This window comes from Parasteatoda tepidariorum, chromosome 7 (genome assembly GCF_982258835.1).
Source record: "Parasteatoda tepidariorum strain Cologne lab strain chromosome 7, Ptep-v5.0, whole genome shotgun sequence".
Classification (NCBI taxonomy): Eukaryota; Metazoa; Arthropoda; class Arachnida; order Araneae; family Theridiidae; genus Parasteatoda; species Parasteatoda tepidariorum.
In genome coordinates, this window is record NC_141761.1 from 73,783,142 (window position 1) to 73,806,876 (window position 23,735).

The 23,735-nt window shown below is 27.4% G+C and overlaps 1 protein-coding gene across 3 annotated transcripts; it reads right to left on the reverse strand.

Annotated features, from left to right (window-relative positions):
• Positions 1–210: 210 nt before the first annotated feature.
• Positions 211–23,498, reverse strand: LOC107455619 (annexin A4). Of its 3 annotated transcripts, none has more exons than XM_087168080.1 (10): positions 23,368–23,404; positions 12,929–13,028; positions 11,973–12,067; positions 10,215–10,328; positions 9,289–9,345; positions 8,360–8,393; positions 8,136–8,284; positions 5,572–5,752; positions 2,804–2,916; positions 211–444 (listed from the first exon to the last, which is right to left on the reverse strand). In XM_087168080.1, exons 2-10 carry the CDS (start codon positions 12,939–12,941, stop codon positions 322–324), a joined length of 879 nt encoding a protein of 292 aa, XP_087024206.1. In that variant the 5' UTR covers positions 12,942–13,028; positions 23,368–23,404; the 3' UTR covers positions 211–321. The 3 variants fall into 3 exon arrangements, with proteins under 3 accessions (XP_087024206.1, XP_042904152.3, XP_087024205.1); XM_087168079.1 differs by having other exon boundaries at positions 237–444; positions 12,929–13,004; positions 23,368–23,474; XM_043048218.3 differs by lacking the exons at positions 8,136–8,284; positions 8,360–8,393 and having other exon boundaries at positions 213–444; positions 12,929–13,004; positions 23,368–23,498.
• Between the last annotated feature and the right edge of the window lie 237 nt (positions 23,499–23,735).

The following is a 23,735-nucleotide window of genomic DNA, read 5'->3' on the forward strand; positions in this document are numbered from 1 at the left end:
ACAATTAGTCACTCATCTACTCAAAGTTATCTTCCTTATAGTCTTTATCATTACTCCCTGTAACTGTCTTTTATATTTCACACTATTTGAAAACTACCATTTCCGCCTAAACTATATTTTTAATGCAGAATAAAGGAATACAACGAATTCCTTTTTTTTCACACAAAAAAATTATTCGAGTTATCAAATGCAAAAAAAGATGACACATCATATTAAAAATAAATATTTTATCTCTCACTTAAAGTTATATTCATTCATATGAATACGAATAAAATATTGTGAACAATAGTGTGAATAACGAAACGTTTTTTATATATATTTCTATGGATTTAAAATTCTGAGCAATATTTTTCGGTAATCTCCACTTGTATCCGCATAAATAGCTTCACTCAGATCTTCATTGTACTTCATATGATACCATTCTTGAATATCTGCCAGGTCTACCTGTTAAAAAATAAATAAATTAAGTAAGAAGAAGATTACAAATGACACTTACTTTATTATTATATATTTTAAAACGCATTGAACAGTAACTTTAAGTAAAAGAGAAATTAAAAATAACATTTACTTCAGTATTATATAGTTTAAAACGCATAGAACCATAATGTTGCTCACATATGCTACAATCTTAATTTGTTGCTAAGTTGCACCATAGTATCATATTTCTTAAACTTTGTTATAATTCAGCATGAATGACTGCATGGTACAATTCAACACCTTAATAAAATTGCAGAAAATTTGTACCGTATTATGGTTCAAGGTACCGATATTAAGGTCCAAGGTAGAACCGAATCTTCTAACAGAGTAGAAGTGACAAATGTTTAAATTATAACCTCGTGTTATTCTACAGTCTTTAGCAGAAGTTCGTAAATCACGAGACTTAAACAGTTTGGGAGTGAGGGAATCGGTTAGGTCACACAAAATGGCGGTGGTGAAAGTCGCATCACATATGATCTTACATTGAATCACCTATTTTTGATCCGAATTTTCTGAGTCTGTAGAAATTACCTATGTTTAAATCATAATATCGTGTAATTCTTTCGAGTATATCAGTTACAAATATCTTTAAAAGTATCTAATATCGATAATATATGTGATAAATAGAGGTAAATGAAATTCTTCTAATGGTGGAGGCGAGGGGGTTAAAAAATTTTAAACACAGATCGCGTTCGATTAGATATCAAAAATATACGCCTACGCGTTTTACCCTTATCGTACCCCCCGCTCCACTTTGCATCGCTGTCATAGAATCAAGCATCTTTTTACTCAAGAACTTCGAACAAGGAAGTTCACTTGTCAGCTCTCTCATGAGCTACTTTTCATTGTTTACTGCTACTGCAGCAGTCATAATAATTTTCTTCGTGTATATAGTTCATTTGTTTCATTAAGTTTTGTTTAATAAATGTTTAATCAAACCATTACAGTCCACTTTCTATTACATACAATGCACATAAGTTTGGTCTGGCACAGCTCCAAAAATTTGAATAAAAAAACTATTTATTCTATTGTCTAATTTTCACTTTTATTCTACGCAATTATTTATCAAAAATATTTGGAAATCGCATTTTTTATAACTTATGAAGCTGTCATTTTCTCAGTATAAATGATAAAAAAAAATCTTTAGCATCCAACTTCAAAACGAAATTTTTATATCATTTGTGAAAAATTAAAAGGAATTTAAAATATACATTATCCACATTCAAATAATTTGAAATTAAATTTTAAAATAATTTAAGAAATTGAAAGTTTTAAAAATTCAGTTTGTAGATTATTCTAACTGCAATATTTCTCATTATAAAAATTTTAAATGGTACATCATTGCAAATAATTGCACAAGTGAATTTGAAAAGTATTTATCATTGAATCAGTTGAAAACTCTCAGGAATTTAAAGCTATATATAACATAAAAAATATATATAAAGCATTTATTAATTTTGAAACATTGATTTTGTAGTAAAACAGAGAGACTAACTTCCGATCTAGATACAAAAATTCTAATTATTGTTCTGTCATCAATTCCTGGATTATTAAGTTATGGAAAACTCTCAAGAGTTTAAAACTGCATATAACATAAAAAATATATAAAGCATTTATTAATTTTTAAACATTGATTTTGGAGTAAAACAGAGAGACTAACTTCTGATCTAGATACAAAAATTCTAATTATTGTTCTGTCATCAATTCCTGGATTATTAAGTTATGGAAAACTCTCAAGAGTTTAAAACTGCATATAACATAAAAAATATATAAAGCATTTATTAATTTTTAAACATTGATTTTGTAGTAAAACAGAGAGACTAACTTCTGATCTAGATACAAAAATTCTAATTATTGTTCTGTCATCAATTCCTGGATTATTAAGTTACGGAAAACTCTCAAGAATTTAAAACTGCATACAACATAAAAAATATATATAAAGCATTCATTAATTTTGAAACATTGATTTTGTAGTAAAACAGAGAGACTAACTTCTGATCTAGATACAAAAATTCTAATTATTGTTCTGTCATCAATTCCTGGATTATTAAGTTACGGAAAACTCTCAAGAATTTAAAACTGCATACAACATAAAAAATATATATAAAGCATTTATTAATTTTGAAACATTGATTTTGTAGTAAAACAGAGAGACTAACTTCTGATCTAGATACAAAAATTCTAATTATTGTTCTGTCATCAATTCCTGGATTATTAAGTTACGGAAAACTCTCAAGAATTTAAAACTGCATACAGCATAAAAAATATATATAAAGCATTCATTAATTTTGAAACATTGATTTTGTAGTAAAACAGAGAGACTAACTTCTGATCTAGATACAAAAATTCTAATTATTGTTCTGTCATCTGTTCCTGGGTTATTTAAAGCTTGATACAGCTGCTTGGCAAAAAATGCTGCTTTGTTGTCTATGCATTCAACTGAAATATTAAATAATGATGTCAACAAACAAACATAGAAACCTTCAATACAAAAATATTAATAATACAGAATGATACATTCCAACTAAATTTATAAATTAAAATATATTTAATACTTCAAAATAATACAAGAATCGTGAAATAAAATTTTTTTATAATGGTATATTAACTATAAACATAAAAAATCAAGTAAGAAAATTTATATTTTTCAAGTTTTCATGCTTACTGTCAAATTTATACTTTTTTTATTGATATACATTGAACTAAATAAGTAAATTTTCTTAAAATACCTGTTTTAATATTAAAAACTTGCAAAAGCTCCTAGTGGATATCAAATAATGCGTAAAAATGTAAGATGACCCAAAATCACGTCTCTTATATTGACATGAAGTAATCTATAATAAAATAAAGAGTTTGTCTGCCTGCATGCCTGTCGGTGTGTTTCTTTTGCACCACAAAAACTGCTTTTGATTACGTTTTGATATTCGGGCAGTGAGGAAAAAACAATTTTAACTTCAACTCCTAAATGTCGTTAAATTTTAAGTAGATTGCTCGGGAGAGACGTTTGAAAAATGGTAGTTGGATACTTTATTTATGTCGCACTAGAGTTGCACAACGGGCTATCGGCGACGATCTGGGAAACATCCCTGAGAATGTTCCGAAGACATACCATCACAATTTTTATCCTCAGCAGAAGGGATGGCTCAACCGCTTGGGTAGCTCGATGACTTGGGTGCGAAATAGAGTACTTTATGGTTGAGCAGTTTAACGACAATCGAAACAGCGCAGATGGTGGACTACGTCACCAAATTAGTATGCGTAAAGTTATCTAAAACTACATTTTTATTTTGTTTCAATGGAACCAAATAATTTAAAATCGATGCTAATTGAACAAAAAATTATGTACTGTAAAGCAAAAGCAAGGGAGAATAAAGATGTTAAAAAATAATAAAGATAAAGATGTCCAAGCCGGACACTTGGTTTCTATATCACTTGATTGCCGTAATTTTGTGGCTGAGAAGGGCAACCGTCGTTTCCTCATTCCTATTGGACAACATTCCTATTCCAATAGAAACGTATTTCTATTGGTTACTACTAGTAACTGATTGATCATTGATGATTTGTTCAGTTGACAGGTAAGTGAAATGACTTAGACATCTCTTTTTAGTTTAGTTTAGGCAAAAAGCAAAAATTGGGCATACCATTACTAACGCTAATGGTGAACAAATGTTGGTAATAGATGCTAATAGAAATAAGACAAAATAAGCGGTGCACTAAAAAGCGACTAACTAATTGAGGAAAAATATTATTTTAAGGGAACCGTAAAAAATCACCATAATAATTTTGACACCATTGATGCTTAATAAATTTTGCGATAGAGATGTCAGAGATGACGTCACTTCACTTATCTGTCAACTTGAAATCCTTCAATGATGTATCAGTTACTGATGCAGGCAATATAAGAAAAAAGTTTCGACTGGGATAAGAATACTACTCGTCTAAAAGGAATGATGCAAACGGAAAATCATAGTGAAACACTGATATAGTTCAGTCTTTGAATGGACATTTCTATAGCCAACAGTGGTATTATGGTACAAGGTGAAGTTTCAATTGGTGAAAAATATTCCATTAGTAAATTTGATTCTTGCTAAAATTGCACCAGAACTGTGCAGTAATAACATAAATACAGTGGGGAAAAACAGATATTTTATATCCCTACAGAAGGAATAAGTACCGGAGCTTGATTGTGATGAGTTATGTCTATAATGAATTTATCTCGAGCAGCAGCATCATATCAATTCAATCTGAATATAGTTAATTTTTATTTTGACCGAATGAACTACTAAACACGTGATTTTGCTTAATCTAATAACTTAAACTCATTTGTAAGGGCAGCAAAAAATAATAAATTAAAATAATTGAATATTTTTTTCAAGAAATGTACAGGCATGTCTTTCAGATTTGCGCTCAATTTCGTAGTGTTGATAAATAACAATTTATTTATTTTCGATCTTATTTAACTCGTACCAAGAACAAGTATTCAGTTAGTATAATATAAATAAGAACGTTAAGATTATTATTTCCATTTTATTACGTTGAATCATATTATCATATTACGTCGAAAGATAATTTTGTACCACCGTGTATTTGTTTCTACATTTGCATGTTTATAATCTGTGATTTTTTTTGACAAATGCCAAGCCTTGACTATCATGTCATTAGCTCTCGAACTCTCCAATACTTTTGAAGCAGATATTTAAAATTTCTAAGTGTTCTGGCACTTGTCCATGTGATCAGCATTGAAAAGTTGTCCAGAGTCACCTCAACAACACTAGGGAGAGTCTATAAATTAAAAACAAAACAATTAGGCAGGCAAACAATCTTGCCCTGTCGAAAGTTTAAAACTTGCAACTGCTTGGATGGTCTGGGACCAGATACATGGATAATAAATTATTATTATTGTGTTATCAGATTTTTTATATATTACAAAAATGTACATAAATTAGCATATTTAACGAATTTAAACAATTGGTTAACGTGAACATCAGTTAATTACTGAATTCTTAAAAACACTTAAGAAGCAAGCAATACCTATCTCCACAACATTTACTTTAGAGACATATTAAATAATTATTATAAAGGATTGAACGTCACTTATTGCCAATAGAGCGTGTCTGATGTTTCCACCAAATTCAGATTTAATGGCTTCTTCCATAATGTGGCCAGCTATTCTTTCATAGGCAGCAATCGTGGCTCTCAGCTGAAGTCGACTTCTGGTGGCTAAAACAGTGATGAAAAGATCTTCGTCTGATCCCCAGCTTTTCGATAGACCTGCCTAAGAATATATAAGAGATCCTTAATATAAGAATAATATTAAGGATCACGATTTATATATAAAAATAGTTTTAAGGTTTTATAACTCTATTATTGGAATAGTTATTTTTCGCATAATAATGATTTTGAAAAGTTTTAATTGTTGAATTACATTAAATTATTTTTTTATTTTTTTTATTCCCAATGAGCTGCACAATCGGTCTTGCCAATTAGCAGACCTAGTGCGTTCTCCTGAGGTGGTATCCACTCTTTCAGGACCACCACAATGGGTGAGATACCGTTGGTCATGTTAATTTGGACATCTAGTTTCTGCCATACTAGATGGCAGCACCGAGACTCTATTTGGATGCTAAAGTGCACTAGGAATTTAATTTTGCCGGAAATGCCAAGAGCCAATAAGGCACTCCAGGGATCTTTTACATGCCGCATAATAATACGACATGGCCGCTGAGGATTTTCTGCATCCCGAAAATCCGGTGTCTGCTACGTCAACAAACAATGTAATTTAAAAGACTTCTTTCAATTAAAGTCCGTACTTTTCACGATAAGACAAAAATGAGTTTATTAAACTTTACGAATTAATTGAAAAGAATGAATATTTTTGGTTTCATTAATAAATTAAAGTTATAATCGATGTTTTAGTTTTTATTGGATATCTAATTAAAACGTATAAAAAATGACATTATATTTTACAAAAATCTATCGAATAGGTCGAGCATAATATTGGTCAATCAACTATCATAAAATTGACAATCTCTCAAATTGGTGCAAAATATTTTTTGTAAGAGGTCACAATTTTAAAACTGAACGATATCTTTCTTAAACTGACTGATATAAATTATCGCAGTTCATAAATTGCTTGTCCTTAACAATTAAGTAATAAAATCTGAGAAGTTATTTTAAGTTTTCTTCACACTCACTCACTCATTGACTAATGGTTTTAATTTGATTTTACTCTACCAAAACCTTCAACGTTTATTGATCCGTTATTTAAGAGAAAAACTTTTTTCTCTTAAAATTTAGTAGTGTAATGAGTTGTGAAAGTATTTAGTGTTGTTTGTACTTAAATAATACATCGAAAACTTAGTTCAGTTTTGTGATATACTACAAAAATATAATTAATTAAAATCTAAAAGAATGCATAATTGGGTTTGGTACATTAGACCAGCGGCTCACAAAAGGTGCTCTGAGAGTTAGAACTTTTCTTAGCTGATGGTGTTTGCAACTGATGGTGTTTGCATATGCATATATATATATATATATATATATATATATATATATATATATATATATATATATATATATTGGCCCAGATTCTTCTAGCCATGCAAATATGAGAAATCCACGCATTTTTGGCTGTCCCGATACTTAAAGGGAGGTTCTGAAAGGGAGGTGGTTGCAAGGATCTTCTTATCCTAATGAAACGTCATTCAATTGATAAAATTTAGAGATTTTGATTCGATAAAAGGATGGCGCCATTCTGGTGCTGGGAAGTTTTTGGGACTACCTTAATGCGTACTTCATATACGAATTATTGCCCATTAACTTCAGAAAATAATCTTTTATCTGGCATTATCTGGTTCAGCTTGACTTTTTATGGCTCTTTGTGAGAGACCGACTTCTACATCTTAAAATTGATAAGAAGCATCTGTTCTAAGCTTATCAGTTAATATAGAAAGACTTCTATGAGGAATTCTATATTACGCACACACATATATATATATATATTCCAAACAACGATATATTGAATGAAGTATGATATTCATTTATAAAAAATGTCATTATTCTAAATTTCTCAGCAAACTTTTCAATTCGTAATAATAGTAAGAGCAAAATCTACACTCAAAAAATATGTTCCCCTGATAACTATTACCATTACTTATAAAAGTTTTTTTTTCCATTTCAACTAAAACCACAACTCAGTTTACTTTATACTTTTCAGCTTACACACAAAAACAAATTCAAAGCTCTCCTCCAGACCTGTGAATTTAACTGTTTGTCATGAAATAATTTTGATTTTTTGATAAAAGAGAAAATTTATTTCCTATAAGCATTTTAAAAAGAATTATTAGCTTTATTTTGGTTTGTTCGCGTTAATTAATGAATTTTAATTACAGCGTAGGGGTTACGCTAAAAGAACGTCAATTATTTGGGGTTCCATAGCCGCAAAAAATTGAGAAGCGCTTCATTAGAAATATATAATAATAATAATACTTTTAAGCTTCATTACAAGGACGACTTACAGCAAGGCCGGAACAAAAGTCATTATAACGTTTCATGCTGTAAAATATAATTAAGCCTGAGTGGGTGGAAAATCGAAACTTTTATTCTGGTCACACATGAAATTGAGCACGTTAGTACTAGAATATTAATCAGTATCTTACATCGTATAGCTGATGAGCGTCTACGGCCGCCAATTCCATGTCCACCTCAGTGTAATATTCGCGATCTCGTGACGTTAAGGCTGATACTAGTTTCTTTAAATCACCTCTGAGAACACTTGTCAAAAAGTCGCCAAGGTCATGATTGTATTCTAAAACAACAATTTGAATTTAATTCACAGATTTCTTTAATTATAGTTTGAAAAAAATATCAAATAGTGACTTACTTTCTTTAAAAACTGCTTTTATGTATCGGAGTTCCTTTTAAATGAAAATGCAAGAAAATATTATTAATTTAGGTCTTACTGAAATAAATTACCTATGATATATAATTTACAAAAAAATATAAGAAAATCATTTAAAATTTTTGTTTCTTTGTAATAAATATGTATTTTCGTTATTGTATTTCTCAATTTCTCAAAAAAATTTGTTTATTGGTTAGTTAGCACAGAAGTTTGGATGCAATATAAATCCAAATGTATTGAATCATCCTTACAAATAATTTAAGCTTGCTATATTTATAACTTTGATTATCCAAATTTTTCACCTAGCATCATTTGTATGTCACCTAATATTATGCAATAATCAAAAGTTAGCTCTCAACAAATAATTCCTGCTTGCAATATTCATAACATTGATAACCCAAATGATTTCCTTAACATCATTTGTATTTCACATAATATTATGCAGTAATCAAAAGTTAACTCTCCACAAATAATTCCGGCTTGCAATATTCATAACTTTTATTACCCAAATGATTTATTAAACATCATTTGTATTTCACCTAATATTATGCAGTAATCAAAAGTTAACTCTCCACAAATAATTCTGGTTTGCAATATTCATAACTTTGATTACCCAAATGATTTATTTAACATCATTTGTATTTCTAACAGTATTATGCAATGATCAAAAGTTTTCACCCCAAAAATAATTCCGGCTTGCAATATAAAGTATTCAAAAATATACGGCAGAAGTACCAAGTTTTAAATTATTTTTATAAGAATTTTTATAAGAATTTTTAAAAAAAATCATAGTTATATTGAGCTGTGGTGTTTTGCAGACTTTTAATAAATAAATAATATTCTATATATTATTATTTATTCAAAAGTAAGCCATTTTTCATTGTATTGAAAAGGAAAAAAATAGATCATACCATATATTCAAGAGCAACTAAAATTTCGACAATGCAGTTTTCATCTATTCTGACTCCCTGAAAAAAAAACCATTGTAAAAAGACAAATAAACTTTTAAATTTTATAAATAGAATCGCTTTTAATATCAAGAAACAAATCCAGAAAGAGGGGGCTGAAATTATGCTTTGAAATATTTGCTTAAATAAAGTTGAAAGCTGATATTTTGATCATTCTTATTAATCAAAGAATTGATTTTAAAAAGTGAAGTATTTTCCTTTAAATAAACTAAATTAACATGAAAGATTTCATGTTAATTTTCATGAAAGATTCATGTTATTTCATGAAAGATTTCATGTTATTCCTAATCGTAATTTATATTAAAAAAATACTAAACATATTCAAATTAAGAAATTTAATAAAAACGTCTGCACATATCACATGTCATCGTTATAAAATTAGTGTTCAGAAACAATATCGTGCAACAATGCGTTTTAATATTTATTTGTCATTTTTAATGACACATAATGAAATATTGAGGCCAAATCTATTTTACTTTATGTTAAGCTACTAATTTTTAAGCTATTTTAAAGTATTTTATAGTAGATTCAATAAATTTGTATAGAATATAATTAATAAAATTTTCATGGAATATCATATTTTTTGTTCCGTAACATGTTCCAGTAAAAACGGAGTTTACAGTCAAAAGTACTGGCAACTTAGTTCGATAATTTTTTACCATAATTTGAGCCGGAATTTTTTACATTCTACTCATTTTCTTAACTATTGAAATGGTAAAGAAAGGATGAAGCAATTATCTTTTAGTAAATGCTAATTTTTTGGCAAATTAGAATACGTTAAAAAACATAAAACGAATCATATAACTTTTGGAAATCATTGTCTGAACTATTAAAATGCGTAAAAGATATAATCTTTCGTGGATACTCACTTTTACTGCAAAATAAAGACAATCTACCACATATTCGGCTAAAGGAGTCAGAAGAGCTAAACACACATCTTCAAAATGGCCTCCTAATTCTGCTTTAATATCTTCAGTCAAAATCTTAAAAACGAAATATTGAATTAGTGCCTTTATTATATTTTCAGAAACTAAAAATCTGACTTTAGAATAAATACACTATGAATGGTATACTACATAAATTATGTATTAAAATCAAATACATAAAAAAAAGTAAATTGAAAAGAAACTACACAAAAGCTGCTTTAAAAAAACCCTGCTTATAAAGTTTAAACTGTTTCTAGTTAAAAATTCCAAATAAATCACATCATTATCTCAACATATTTTTTTTAATAACAGTGCTTAATTTACAATTAAAACTTAAATTCGAAGCTATACGATTGTATTAAATTAACTTTGTGATCATTTAAAATATTTTCAAAAAATATTTTGAATTTGCCATCATTCTTTGAGTTAATAATTAAAAATTAAGTGCAATTTCCTCTTAGTTTTACACATATTGCTCATATTAAAAATTTCAACAAATATAAAGAACTTCATAAATATGGTTTAATGAAAAGTTTTTTATTTAGCTAAAGATATAACCTCAGTTATTAGATATAGTTTGTAGCAATTTTATAAATTCTCAATAATTTATCAGTTTGTTATAACTAAATATCACAGTATATCACAGTATTTTTGCAATATTATTAAACAAAGACATGACAATTCTTTTTTGTACCTATTATACTCATGCACTAAAAGTATTTTTATTAATTTGTCACTATAATGATAATTAGCAAAAACTTTCCCTTTAGAGTTCTATTAGTTACGATCGACTTTATGGAGATTCAAAATATTTCTGAATTAATCTGTCAAAACAGTAATTTGAAATCTCACTTATCTTTATTTGAAGAACTGTTTAATATGAAATGACATAACATTTCTAGTAAACTAGAGTTATTGAAATTAATATAATATCAATATTTTATTACCAGATACAAACTACTGCAATGTTAGAAATTTCTCATAAAAAAATGAATCTCAGCTTTGACGCAACAATATTTCTTCTTCCCCTAAGACACATGAAGAGTTTCCAGAGTCCTGCCCTCCCCAATTTGTGACCCTGGACTATTAGAGTAGGATACTCTTATTCAAGCATAGATGACAGCACACAAAGCTAGTTAGCACAAAAAAGTCAAGTAATTCCCGTCCCTTACAATAGATGAAATAACCAGATAAATTGTTTAAAAAACATTACAAGGTTCATTTGATAAAACACAATTTTACCACAAACTAACTCCAATGTTCATTACCTAACAAAAACCTTAACTCCAAATCCAATTAAAACTTCTTTTTCGTGGTTTTGAAACCATACTAGTTTTAAATGGTTATAAAACCGCATAATTTTGTAATTATGATCTTTTAACTATGTTGTCAACTGTTTCAAAACCATAATGGTAAAAAATTCTCTTTACCGTAAACTTTAAGGTTAATTAGATCAACAGACTACTGCAGGTTTTTTTAACCGTAATTTTAAAATGGAAATTCTAACAGTGTGGTTTAACATAAAATAATATTATATTTCTTTTAAATAGGGCTTATTAACTTACCTATCAATAATAATTACTATCTGGTGGTAACCCATAATTAAAAAAAGAACTAAATATGTAATTTTTACACATAATGAAGTTTCCAATTTTATTTGATTTGAAACATTTTGGAAAAATTACTAATTCAGAGCCTTACCCGCCCATACATTGTCTTATATTTCTTCTTTATTATTTGTCTTTGAGTACTGTTGTGACCAACCATAATATCTATAATAACTTTTTCATCCGTCCCTAGAATGTAAAGAAAACAGATATAAAATGCAAAAATAAAGGGGCTAAATTTGCAATAATCAATATAAGAGTGCATGGAGTAAAAATTAATTTTGACTAAATTGAAATCTACTAAGCAATTAAAATATTTGGACAATTCAGAAGAAAAAATAAATGTAAAGTGCATTGAAACAAAAAACAAGAATCTTACATTTAAAGAGAAAGAAAAGAAAAATTAAATTATTCTTATTAATTTTACTACCGATAATGATACATATAAAAATTTAACACATAGCATGAAATTATTTCTAAATTCATATAACTCACATTATTGACAATTAAATAAATTGAATGTCTGCTTTCTTCTTCCTAATGTACTTGTGATCGTTATTACTAAGCATTAAAGACAACATTTTTTGTCATAACATTACTTGGTTTGCTTAAATCAACAGTGTATCACATAATGGAATGTATTTCAAGAAATTTCATACACATTTTGTGCATGTTATAAAATTAAAAGAATAATTTTAAAAATATTTTGGTGAACTCTTAAAAACATAACTCTCGTTTATTTCAGCTATCTTTTGACTGTATTTCGTTACTTTTAACAAACATTTCGTCACAAAATCAAATTATTTTCTATGGAAGGCAAACTTGCAAATCTTTAACGAAACCGTTACTTCATTTGTCAGTCATAGCAGAGCATTCCAGAAAACTTAAATTTTTTTATCAGAATTTTAAACAATTAGCGAAGTGCTCTTCTGAAGAGCAGGTTGAAATATTTTTAAAACAAGGTATATGTAAAAGCAAGTATTCAAAAGAGTATATTATTTTTAAGAAAAAAATGTGTACTGCTGAAAGCTTATTTGCAATATTACTTACCGATTCCCCGCATTGCTTTCCGTAGACGGGATGCAACTTTTTCGGCATTAAAGTTGGCAGCTGGTTCTATAGTCCCCTAAAAATCACAACACGAAGTGTTCTGCAAAAACATTTCATGAACAGTATCATAGAGTTTTAATACCATAGTTCTTGAAATAGAAGTTGTTGTTTTTTATTTACTCTTTCTAATTTGTTTGGGTTAAAATTAACTAAGAAAAATATGTTTCAATTTTTTAAATATTACATCATCTTCTTTCTAACTTTTTTCAGTTACTTTCTTAGATATCTGATTCATTGCATGATATATAATTCCTTCATTTAAAAATTGAAATACATTATGTAATTGCCTCGTACTTTGTGATGCATTATTTTGCTTGAAATGCATTACAGTGCCTATAAATAAGAAGAAACTGGCCCGTTGTTCCACGATGGTAATAAACTACAGATATCAGATACAGATGCTTGAAAAAGGAAGTTGATTCTCAACAATGGTTGCCCGTTGACAGTATTCCAACGAACGGCCTTCCACACACAATACTCCATAGAAATTTCACTGGTATTTGTGTGGCTATCTATCCTATAGTTCCGATCTTCCTCCCAAATATTTCAACTTGTTCCTGTATCTAAAAAAATTCCTGCCCGGACAAATTTCCACTGGCAAATACGCGCAAAAACCTGTGACGCGTTGTTTTTCCACGACGGCAAAATTCTATGATGATAGAATACAAAATCTTGTTCAACTGTATAGCTATATCTTCAACAGTACATATTTCTAAGTAATTAAGTTTTTTTTTCTTCCCTTTTATTAATTTTTGCCATCTTGAGTTCAGAAATAAGAGAAAAGTTTTAATAAAATGTCCTCTTAGACAGTGACAAAATACCTACGATTACTCCTTGATTATGCGGCGCGTTGTTTTTCCACGACGGCAAAATTCTATGATGATAAAATACAAAATCTTGTTCAACTGTATGGCTATATCTTCAACAGTACATATTTCTAAGTAATTAAGTTTTTTTTTCTCTTTTATTAATTTTTGCCATCTTGAGTTCAAAAATAAGAGAAAAGTTTTAATAAAATGTCCTCTTAGACAGTGACAAAATACTTACGATTACTCCTTGATTATGTGGCGCGTTGTTTTTCCACGACGGCAAAATTCTATGATGATAGAATACAAAATCTTGTTCAACTGTATGGCTATATCTTCAACAGTACATATTTCTAAGTAATTAAGATTTTTTTTCTTCCCTTTTATTAATTTTTGCCATCTTGAGTTCAAAAATAAGAGAAAAGTTTTAATAAAATGTCCTCTTAGACAGTGACAAAATACCTACGATTACTCCTTGATTATGTGGCGCGTTGTTTTTCCACGACGGCAAAATTCTATGATGATAGAATACAAAATCTTGTTCAACTGTATGGCTATATCTTCAACAGTACATATTTCTAAGCAATTAAGTTTTTTTTTCTTCCCTTTTATTAATTTTTGCCATCTTGAGTTCAAAAATAAGAGAAAAGTTTTAATAAAATGTCCTCTTAGACAGTGACAAAATACATACGATTACTCCTTGATTATGCGGCGCGTTGTTTTTCCACGACGGCAAAATTCTATGATGATAGAATACAAAATCTTGTTCAACTGTATGGCTATATCTTCAACAGTACATATTTCCAAGTAATTAAGTTTTTTTTTCTTCCCTTTTATTAATTTTTACCATCTTGAGTTCAAAAATAAGAGAAAAGTTTTAATAAAATGTCCTCTTAGACAGTGACAAAATACCTACGATTACTCCTTGATTATAGTCTTAGGTTGTTCATCACTGATGATGAAACAAAATTTAATCTAACTGTTACGGGTCCCTTTCAAAAATTAATTTATTTCGTTCATATTGACCTACAGAAAATTCTATAGTTCTCAATAAAAAAAACTAACCACTTTGAATAAATTTCGATCTTATTATGGGATCCTCACCTTCTAGGGCTGAATTGTTTAAGTGGATGACTTAAAATATTCTAACTAATTAGTGCAGACATTATTTTAGGTTACGAAGACAGAAAAACGTACTTTCTCTGAAAAAACGTACCTTTCGTCAACTGATTCGGATTTTTGAGCCCCAAAATATAGGGGTTAGGCAAAATCTGGTAAATATGGTACCCATAATTAGTTCAGGAGAGTGATTCAAAGTTTGGAACCTTTAATGCAAATTTTACCTTTTGCTCCATATATCATGAGTAATTAGAGCGAATTAAAACTTTTGCTCACAATTATAAAGTTTGTTTATCCAAAGACACTTTTATGCAGAAAAATCAACACTTTCGCAACATTAAGATTGATTCCGAGAGCGTGAAGATCCGATGATTAAATCAAAAATTATTAGACTTTCAGGGTGGTTCGTAAATTTTTTTGCACACTGTACATCAGGAATTTTCTTATTTTTTTAGTAATTAATTAATATTTTTGAATGAAATTTGTTTCACTTTATTTGTTGATATGTGTTCTATTGAACTAAGTTAAATTTATGATCATAAATGCTAAAATTCGGTACTAACGTTCCATCGATTAGACGAGCCTTTAGCAACACAAAGCTTCTGACATGATATATGTAAGCATATATCTTACTATTCCTAAGAGAAAAAACGCTAGTTTCAATTAATTTTCAGATTTTCTGACTTTTAATTTAATTATAATTCTAGAAGTTATCAAAAAATAATCGTAATATTTTTGTCAAAAATGTATTTCTAGATAAATGTATTATATTTGTAAAATTAGAAAAAATATATACAGTGTATTAACTGAATTAATGCCTTCTTTCTTAAATAGCGTGAGTAAAACAGTTGAGAAAGCTATTTCCTTTCCATTAGCGAAATAATCTTAATGCAAGGCGGTTTTCCTCGTATCTTTTCCAATCAATGCTGTGAATGTAACACCACTAACTTAGAAAAAAATCAAGAAGTACCACCGTGTCACGGAAACTTTCTGTAACAAAAACAATGTAATCTTGATTGGGTACATCTTGTTCCATTAGCTTATTAATGAATTCAGTCAGAGAAATCGCGTCTCTTAGCAACAATCTTCAATTAACCCCAGAAAAGATTTTAATACATTTTTGCCACGAGAATTTCACTACTCTATACCCAATATTGGCTTTTAAATGCTTCGGTTTAAGGAGATTTTAAAAGAACTTTAATTCGATTAGCTGTCAAAATACTTTCCATAAATAGCTGTGTGAGGGCATATTTATATTGCAGTAAATAATATTAAGAATTTATGCTTAAAAGCTTTATTTTCGAACCCATTAAAACCACCACGCATTAAAAATAATAAAAATGTATTTTTAGGTTAGAAAGAAGTGAAAAGTTAGGAAAATTGTTACAATCCAAATAAATTTCCATGCGAATGCTACATTTTAGCCAAAACTACAAGTTTTAGCTTTAAAGGAAATGTATGCTGCTTAAATTGTTTTTCTTTTTTTTTTTTTTTTTGTCAAGAAAGATAGTTTTAGGAAAGATACATTTTGGAAAAATTGTATATAATCTTAGAAGAAATATGTCTCACAAAAAACTAACCTTAGTTTTTATCCCATTTTTTGTTTTCGTCTTGAAATGTATGTTTGTTAGTTTCTTTCCATAGCAAACTACGCCTTTAGAGTTCTTGAATTGCCCAAACGAAATAACCGCACAAAGATTTAAATCAGTTATTAAGAGGGTCCAAGACAAAAAACGCCATTAGCTCTCTCTCTCTCTCTCTATGTGTTTATATATATATATATATATATATATATATATATATATATATATATATATATATATATATATATATATATATATATATATATATATATATATATATATATATATATATATATATATATATATATATATATATATGTATATGTATATATATGTATATGTATATATATGTATATGTATATATATATATATATATATATATATATATATATATATATATATATATATATATATATATATATATATATATATATATATATATATATATATATATATATATATATATATATATATATATATATATATATATATATATATATATATATATATATATATATATATATATATATATATATATATATATATATATATATATATATAGGGGTGAACAAAATAATGGAAACACTTCTATACTGATATATTTTTTCATATTTCTCGATAAATACTAACAGAATCATTTCATAACTTCAGAAGTGTTTTGATCATGCAATTTCTGCTACTTATCAAGGAATTTTAAAGCTTATAGAGGCTTAAAGGACCGACAATAAATTAAAGATAGAAAATAATGTTTTTAAGCATAATTTGCCGAAAAATATAGCAATAAATTTGTAACTTGTAAAAGTTATTTTGGTTGTTATATGCAATATTTGCACAACATTTTGTACGCTTAGCTTAAATATTAATGGAGATATAAAGAGATATTTTGATGGTATATATGGAGATATTTTTACAAAAAGAAATATTTTTTTGTCTTGCGTTTTTTTGCTGTAACTTTGAAAATATTTAATAAAATTAAACAAAATTTTTAGAACAATTTAAAACAAATTACCAAATTACAAAATTGTTGCTTTGAAATGTTTGAAAAAAATCACTGAAAACTGCAAAATATAAGAATTTGTTTTTATAAAAATGTTCATTTCTCCGTAAATATTTAAAATAAGTTCCACTTTGCAATTTATTATTGATCCCTCAAATCTGTAAAAGCTTTAACCTTTATTGATAGCTACGAGAAGTCGTCTGACCCAAACATTTTTAAAAGTATAAAATTATTCTCAAAATATTTTTTTGAAAAAGTTCGAAAACTTTAACAAAACAAAACAAGACTTTAACAAAATTATGAAGCTATTTCAGTTTACTTATTTTAAGATATTTAATGCAGTACTCTTTTGGTTTGATTTTTATGTGTGCATGTACGTTTTTTTTTTCATTTAGTAATAAAATGCCCGTATAAAAATATGCATATTTTTGGAAAAGAATGCTTTTGCACATCTGAATGTCAAAAAATATTTTTTTTTCAATTCTATTCGATCCCTAACATTATTCAATATTTTTACTATGTAACTAAAAAATAATAATAATTTTTGAATGCAATAAAGTGTCTCATTTCTATAATAAACTTACCATAAATAAAATAAAGTGTTGTCTCCTAGTGAAATGAACTGTCTGACTTAATAGTTAGTCAGAGGAAACGAGACGTCAATAATAGTTATTGGCTTTCTAGTGCCTGTTTTCTCTTTGTTCCATGGATATCAGAATCAGTTCAATTTTCTGACAAGCTCATTAATTAGATGATTCGGTAAATATAAAACGAAAAAAATCCTCAGTAATATTTTAAAACATGAAAAGTTTAAAATAATGATGGCCCCGACTGTATAAAAAAGGACTGTATTAAAATGAGGATATTGTGTTTTAAATGATAAGAATTAGAATTTTAAACTTCTAGTTTTTTTTTATTGCGTTAGTTTTCAATATTTTCATTTGCTCGTTGCTTTTAAATATTTTATTTCTGTAATAAAACATTTATGAATTGCCAGCTGCCTAAAAGATCTTTTACAGTCCTATAACATACTACTGAATTGAATATTCATAAGTTATGTTGTATTTTTCTTCAGATAGATTACTGATACAAAAACAAACACATATTAAACTTTTAAAGCCTTTAGACAACAAAATCACTTAAAACCTTGAGTTCATAACAAAAATTAGCTTAAAGCATTAATATTACAAAGTGTTTATAAAATTCAATTGATGCAAGCAAAACACTTTATTTAATTGTTCATGGTTTAACTTAAAAATGGAGAAAAACTTTCCAGCAGAAGTACCTTACCCTCTAGTAATGACAAGTAGTAAGGCTAAAAACAAAAACAAAAATTGTAAAACGAATGGTAATTAAACCATTCATTAGGTATTTTTTCTGCGCATGTGGTAATGGTTTACCATAAATTCTGGTTATAAAAATTATTGCTTTTATTACCACACATTTAATGAAGAAAAAAAACTAAAAATTAAATTTAACAGCATAAATGGATTTTATGCCATGCTCTGAGTTATCATGATAAAATTAAAAGCTTGTACCAAATAAACTTGTAGCAAATTTAATCACATATTATAAAACCATATTTTACTTAAAATATTATGTTATGTTTAAAATTACGTTTTAAAAAAATCATTACCAAAGCCCTCTGCAAAAAGTACCGAGCTTTTTTTTGTTCCCATAGAGCAATAATTACGGTAAATTTACTCTATTCTGACACTTTTAAAGATAATTTTTTTCCTCGGTTAACTCTTAACTAAAGTTGCAGAAAATTCGCCCCTAATTATGATGTTATAGTTACCAATATTACGATAAAATGTTAAAATAATTTGACTGAGTGAGTTTTAAAAGTTAATAAAGAACATACAAAATTTTTTAATACCAATCTATAAATGATAGTACATTGATAAAAAGTATGATCAAAACTACTGGAATATGATAAAATGCATCGTGTTTCTAACTTGATGGGAACACCAAAAAGCTCGGCAATTTTAATATTTTTACCGGAATGTTTTGAATTGTGATAAAATTAAGTATTAAATATGGTCTTGTAATGTGTGATATAATTTAGTTAATATGGTAAAATTTTGACATTTTATCATGATACTTTAGGACATAGCATAAAAACCATTCATAAGTTAAGTTTTTTTTTTCAATTTTATATTTTTTACTAAATGTGTGGTAATAAAATCTATAATTTATAAGAACAGAATTTTCGGTAAACCATTACCATATGAACGGAATAGTTACAAAATCAATATTTTAAATTCCTTATATTTTGAATTTATTATCAGAATTATGTTTTTTCTTTTTTTTTCTTTCTTTTTTTTACCAGAAATATCATTAACAAACAGTGCGGTAATTTTACCAACATTTTCCCCACATATAGAGAAAGAATAGATACCTAACTAAACTTAAGTTATGATTCAATTTTTGCTGAGACGTTTTGATTATAGAAAGCCATATCCTCCAAGTGATTTGTAAAACTCACTCATAAGAGTAAAAGGAATCATATGGAGTCAGAAAAATAACTCTGTCTCGATTTCTCAGCTTGTAAAGTTCTTGAGCTAAGGGGTCTCTACGCAATGATTGGGGATTCAATCTCAACTGAATCATTAAATTTCAAGTTTATCATAAAATAAAATAATGCACTTATCAGAACTAATTGAACTTTTTCCGACTTTATAATTACACCTAACATTTATGTAAAAATATAACACATTTATCGTATACTGCGGCTAGTCTTTTCAATCTTGCACCTCGAAATGCGTTTTTCTCCTTATTTTTGTTTGTCCCGTTTTTTAGAAATTCAGTCTAAATGCTTTTTACACATATTTTAAGTGATTATTTAACGCTTTACGAAATCAAACTATTATTTTACATTTTAAAGTCAAAACAATAAATTGTATTCTTCACCGTTTTAATAATTATATTGAGATATTAGCAGTAACTGATTTAAAAATTATCACAATATCAAATGCAAGATCTATTTCTTTTCATTTCATAAATTTCATACACATAAAAAGAAAAAATGAATTGCAAAAAATGATTACTTGTATCAAAGTGATTTTAGAAAGAAATTAAAGTCTTTTTTCATGATTGGCACTCTTTTCCAACCTCTTTATTTTAAAATATATTCTTGTTTAAGTTTAAATATATAACTATCATACTTCAGAACATGAAACAGACATAAATCAAAATTAAAAAAAAAATAATGAGAGGCATAAAAAAAACGCTATCAAACTCTAACGCATCCCAACTGAAAAACTTGAAACTTGAAGCATAGTGAGAAAATAAAGTGAAATTGAAGAGAGATAATTAAAAACACTCCAAATTATAAATGGTTTTAATACTTTCATACATCTTCCTTGCTAGTGATATGACAGATTTAAATAGTTTTTTTTTCTCATTTCTTCCTCGCTTAACAATTAATTTGCGTCTGCCATAGACCTAGTGCGAGTGTGGAGAACACTTTTTGTTTTTAGAAAACTGTTCGCGCATTTTTAAGTTTTATACATACATTAATACATAAATATACAAACACATAAAAATAAATATGGATATATACATAAAAATTAAAATAAATGAGCAGTTTTCTAAAAACAAAAAACATGCTTCCCCGATGGCTACGATTTTGGTGCTAATGTGCAGATGTTTTTGACAATGAATCTAAACGTATATATTGAGAACTGTATTTACAAGAAAACATGCATAAATTTATAATTTACTAATTTACCTAACAATCACGTTTTGGATTAAACAAAATATAATTTTATAAAAATAAAATATGCATCAATCTGTATTGAAGTAATCAGTATTTCTTAAAATATTTTATAAATTTGGGTAACCTCAATTTTTTCAAAGAATTTGCATGTTGAAAACATACAACAGATGATATTTCTTTTTTTTATTAATTTTTCGCAAAATGAAATACTTTTTATTACAATTCCACTTACATATAACACATGCTTAACTGTTGGCACCTACTATGTTGTTTTATTTAGCTTTGATTTTCATACATAATATTAAGAAATGTGAGCATTTTTTAAATGCATGACTTATTCAAAGCAGATCATTCGAATTATCAAAGGCAAACACAGCATTTGATGTATTATATCGGAAGTTTGTGTACTCAAAAAGAATACATAAAAACGGTGATAATTTGATATTTCCGTGATTTCAAATATATATTCACAATAAAATTACGACAGTAATTCTCTGTGATGAAATTAACTTCCAATCTTTTATTTTAATCATAGGTATATATATTTCTCAAAAAATTCAGGAAGATGTTCTCAAATGTTCAAAGTCATATTTTTACAGTCTTTTTTTAGAGTTTATTCTTGAGCTTAGTTAAAAAACATATTTTTGAAAGTTAACTCTTAAAATGACCGCTGGGTAATTCCATGGTTTTGCTTCTCACTTGAAAAATTGAGATTATTAAATATAAATGTCAGAAAAAGTATTTTTGTAGATATTTTTCTATGCTTAAAATATCTTAGCACAAAATGTGAAAAAAAAAAGAATTTTCTTCTTATTTCTTATTCCAAAAAATTCCTGTGTAAACTTATTTTTTCTCACTGTCTTTTTGAAAATTTTTTATTGACGTTATTTTTTATTTAATTGACGCTAAAGTTTATCTCAAGTCAAATTAATTTCTTGTAGGAGTCTAATGAATCTATAACTCAGCAGCTTATTACTGTAAAACGATTTACTATAAATTATTACAGTAAATCGTGCTTTTACCTGAAATCGTCTTGAAAATATCGTATTTTCTTAAACAGTAATATTTATTTCACAGTGAAAATGACAGTGAAATGAATTGCACACAGTTCTAAAAAAACCCATTTCGTATTCAAAATTTTAATTTTAAATCATTGTTTTTGTGTAAGACCAAAGTATAGAAAAACAGTCGTAACTATTTTTTTGCAAAAATAAATTGAAAATATTGCATTAAGCTAATTTTTTTATACCTTCTTAAGTGAAACGAAATTTAATATTTTGCCATTAAATATATTTAATACCTAAAAAAGCCTTCTAAAACATCTAATTTTATTGAAACATAAAATTTAAAATGAATTAAAAATAGAATATTTTTAACAAACGGTTTTCAGACAGCAATAACTTTAGCAAGTATGGAACTTGTAAAATAGTTTTCAAATTTTGCTTGCTTACATAAAATAAAATTTAGAAAGACAATTTGCAGCTCATACCAAACTTTAACTGATGTGTAAAATGTGAAAAAAAAATTATTATTTAAAATTCGAACGTAGTGTTTTTCAATACTTTTACATATGATACTGAATCTATAAATATGATACTGAATATAATATAAATATGATACTGAATCTCATGTATCTAACAAAATCGTAAACTCTGTACTAAAGTATTTTGGGGAAAAAGAGCCCAACGGTTTCTATTTTTTTTTCTAGGTTTCTTAAAAATAAACAATATGCATATGATAATTCTTCAAAAGCTGTTAAATAACAGTTAAATGTGGATAATTAAAACTGTATTTTCAAAATATTGAAATATATTTATTAATTATAAAAGAATAAATGACTTAAAGCTAACCTAATCAAATTAAATTGTTTTATTAACGAGAATTAATTAAAATAGTGTGTTTCTAACGCGAAATTCTCAACAGGAACAATGACCTTTTTTAAAGTTTTTTGATAAGTTAAATTGCTAATGACACTTGTTGCGATAAAGAACTGATTCTGTAATAAAAATGCTTACTTTTAAAAACAATCAATTTTATTACCTTATGACGATAATAATATTTATATACTTGGGTAACAGGAAATACTCAATTTGGGAGACGAAAAAAAGTTTAAATAAGCTTATGAAAACATTATCCCTAAATTATGTACTTACCCTACCCTTGGAGTCGTCCATGGCTTCGCGTGAACTGAAAGAAATATTACGCTACATCTTGGTTATATTATAGTTGTTGCTAAGGTAACATCACGCACATTTAACGAAGCGGGGCTTTCACTAGCTTTTTCTGGCTTTAACCTTGCCTCGAACCCATTCGACGCAATCACCGTCACTAATGTGAATTAAAGGATAGAATAGACACATAACATCAACAGAAAATGTGCAAAGATACTATGAAGGAACTATTTTTAGATATTGTAGAGTGTTTTTTTTTATATATTTTGCTACATTTTTTATTATTAGAATCGGCTTTTTTACGTTAAAAATTAAATAATTACAATTGGAATGAAATAGGGCTAATGAAG

What these genes read in the sequence shown, in the direction of transcription:
- LOC107455619 (XM_087168079.1), bottom strand. Translation starts at nt 23,388, where the DNA reads ATGGACGACTCCAAGGGTAGG. An exon ending in TAGTTGCTCTTGAATATATG is followed by an intron (nt 8,394 to 9,288) that starts GTATGATCTATT and finishes TTCATTTAAAAG; the next exon opens with GAACTCCGATACATAAAAGC. An exon ending in ACACGCTCTATTGGCAATAA is followed by an intron (nt 2,917 to 5,571) that starts GTGACGTTCAAT and finishes TTAATATTTCAG; the next exon opens with TTGAATGCATAGACAACAAA.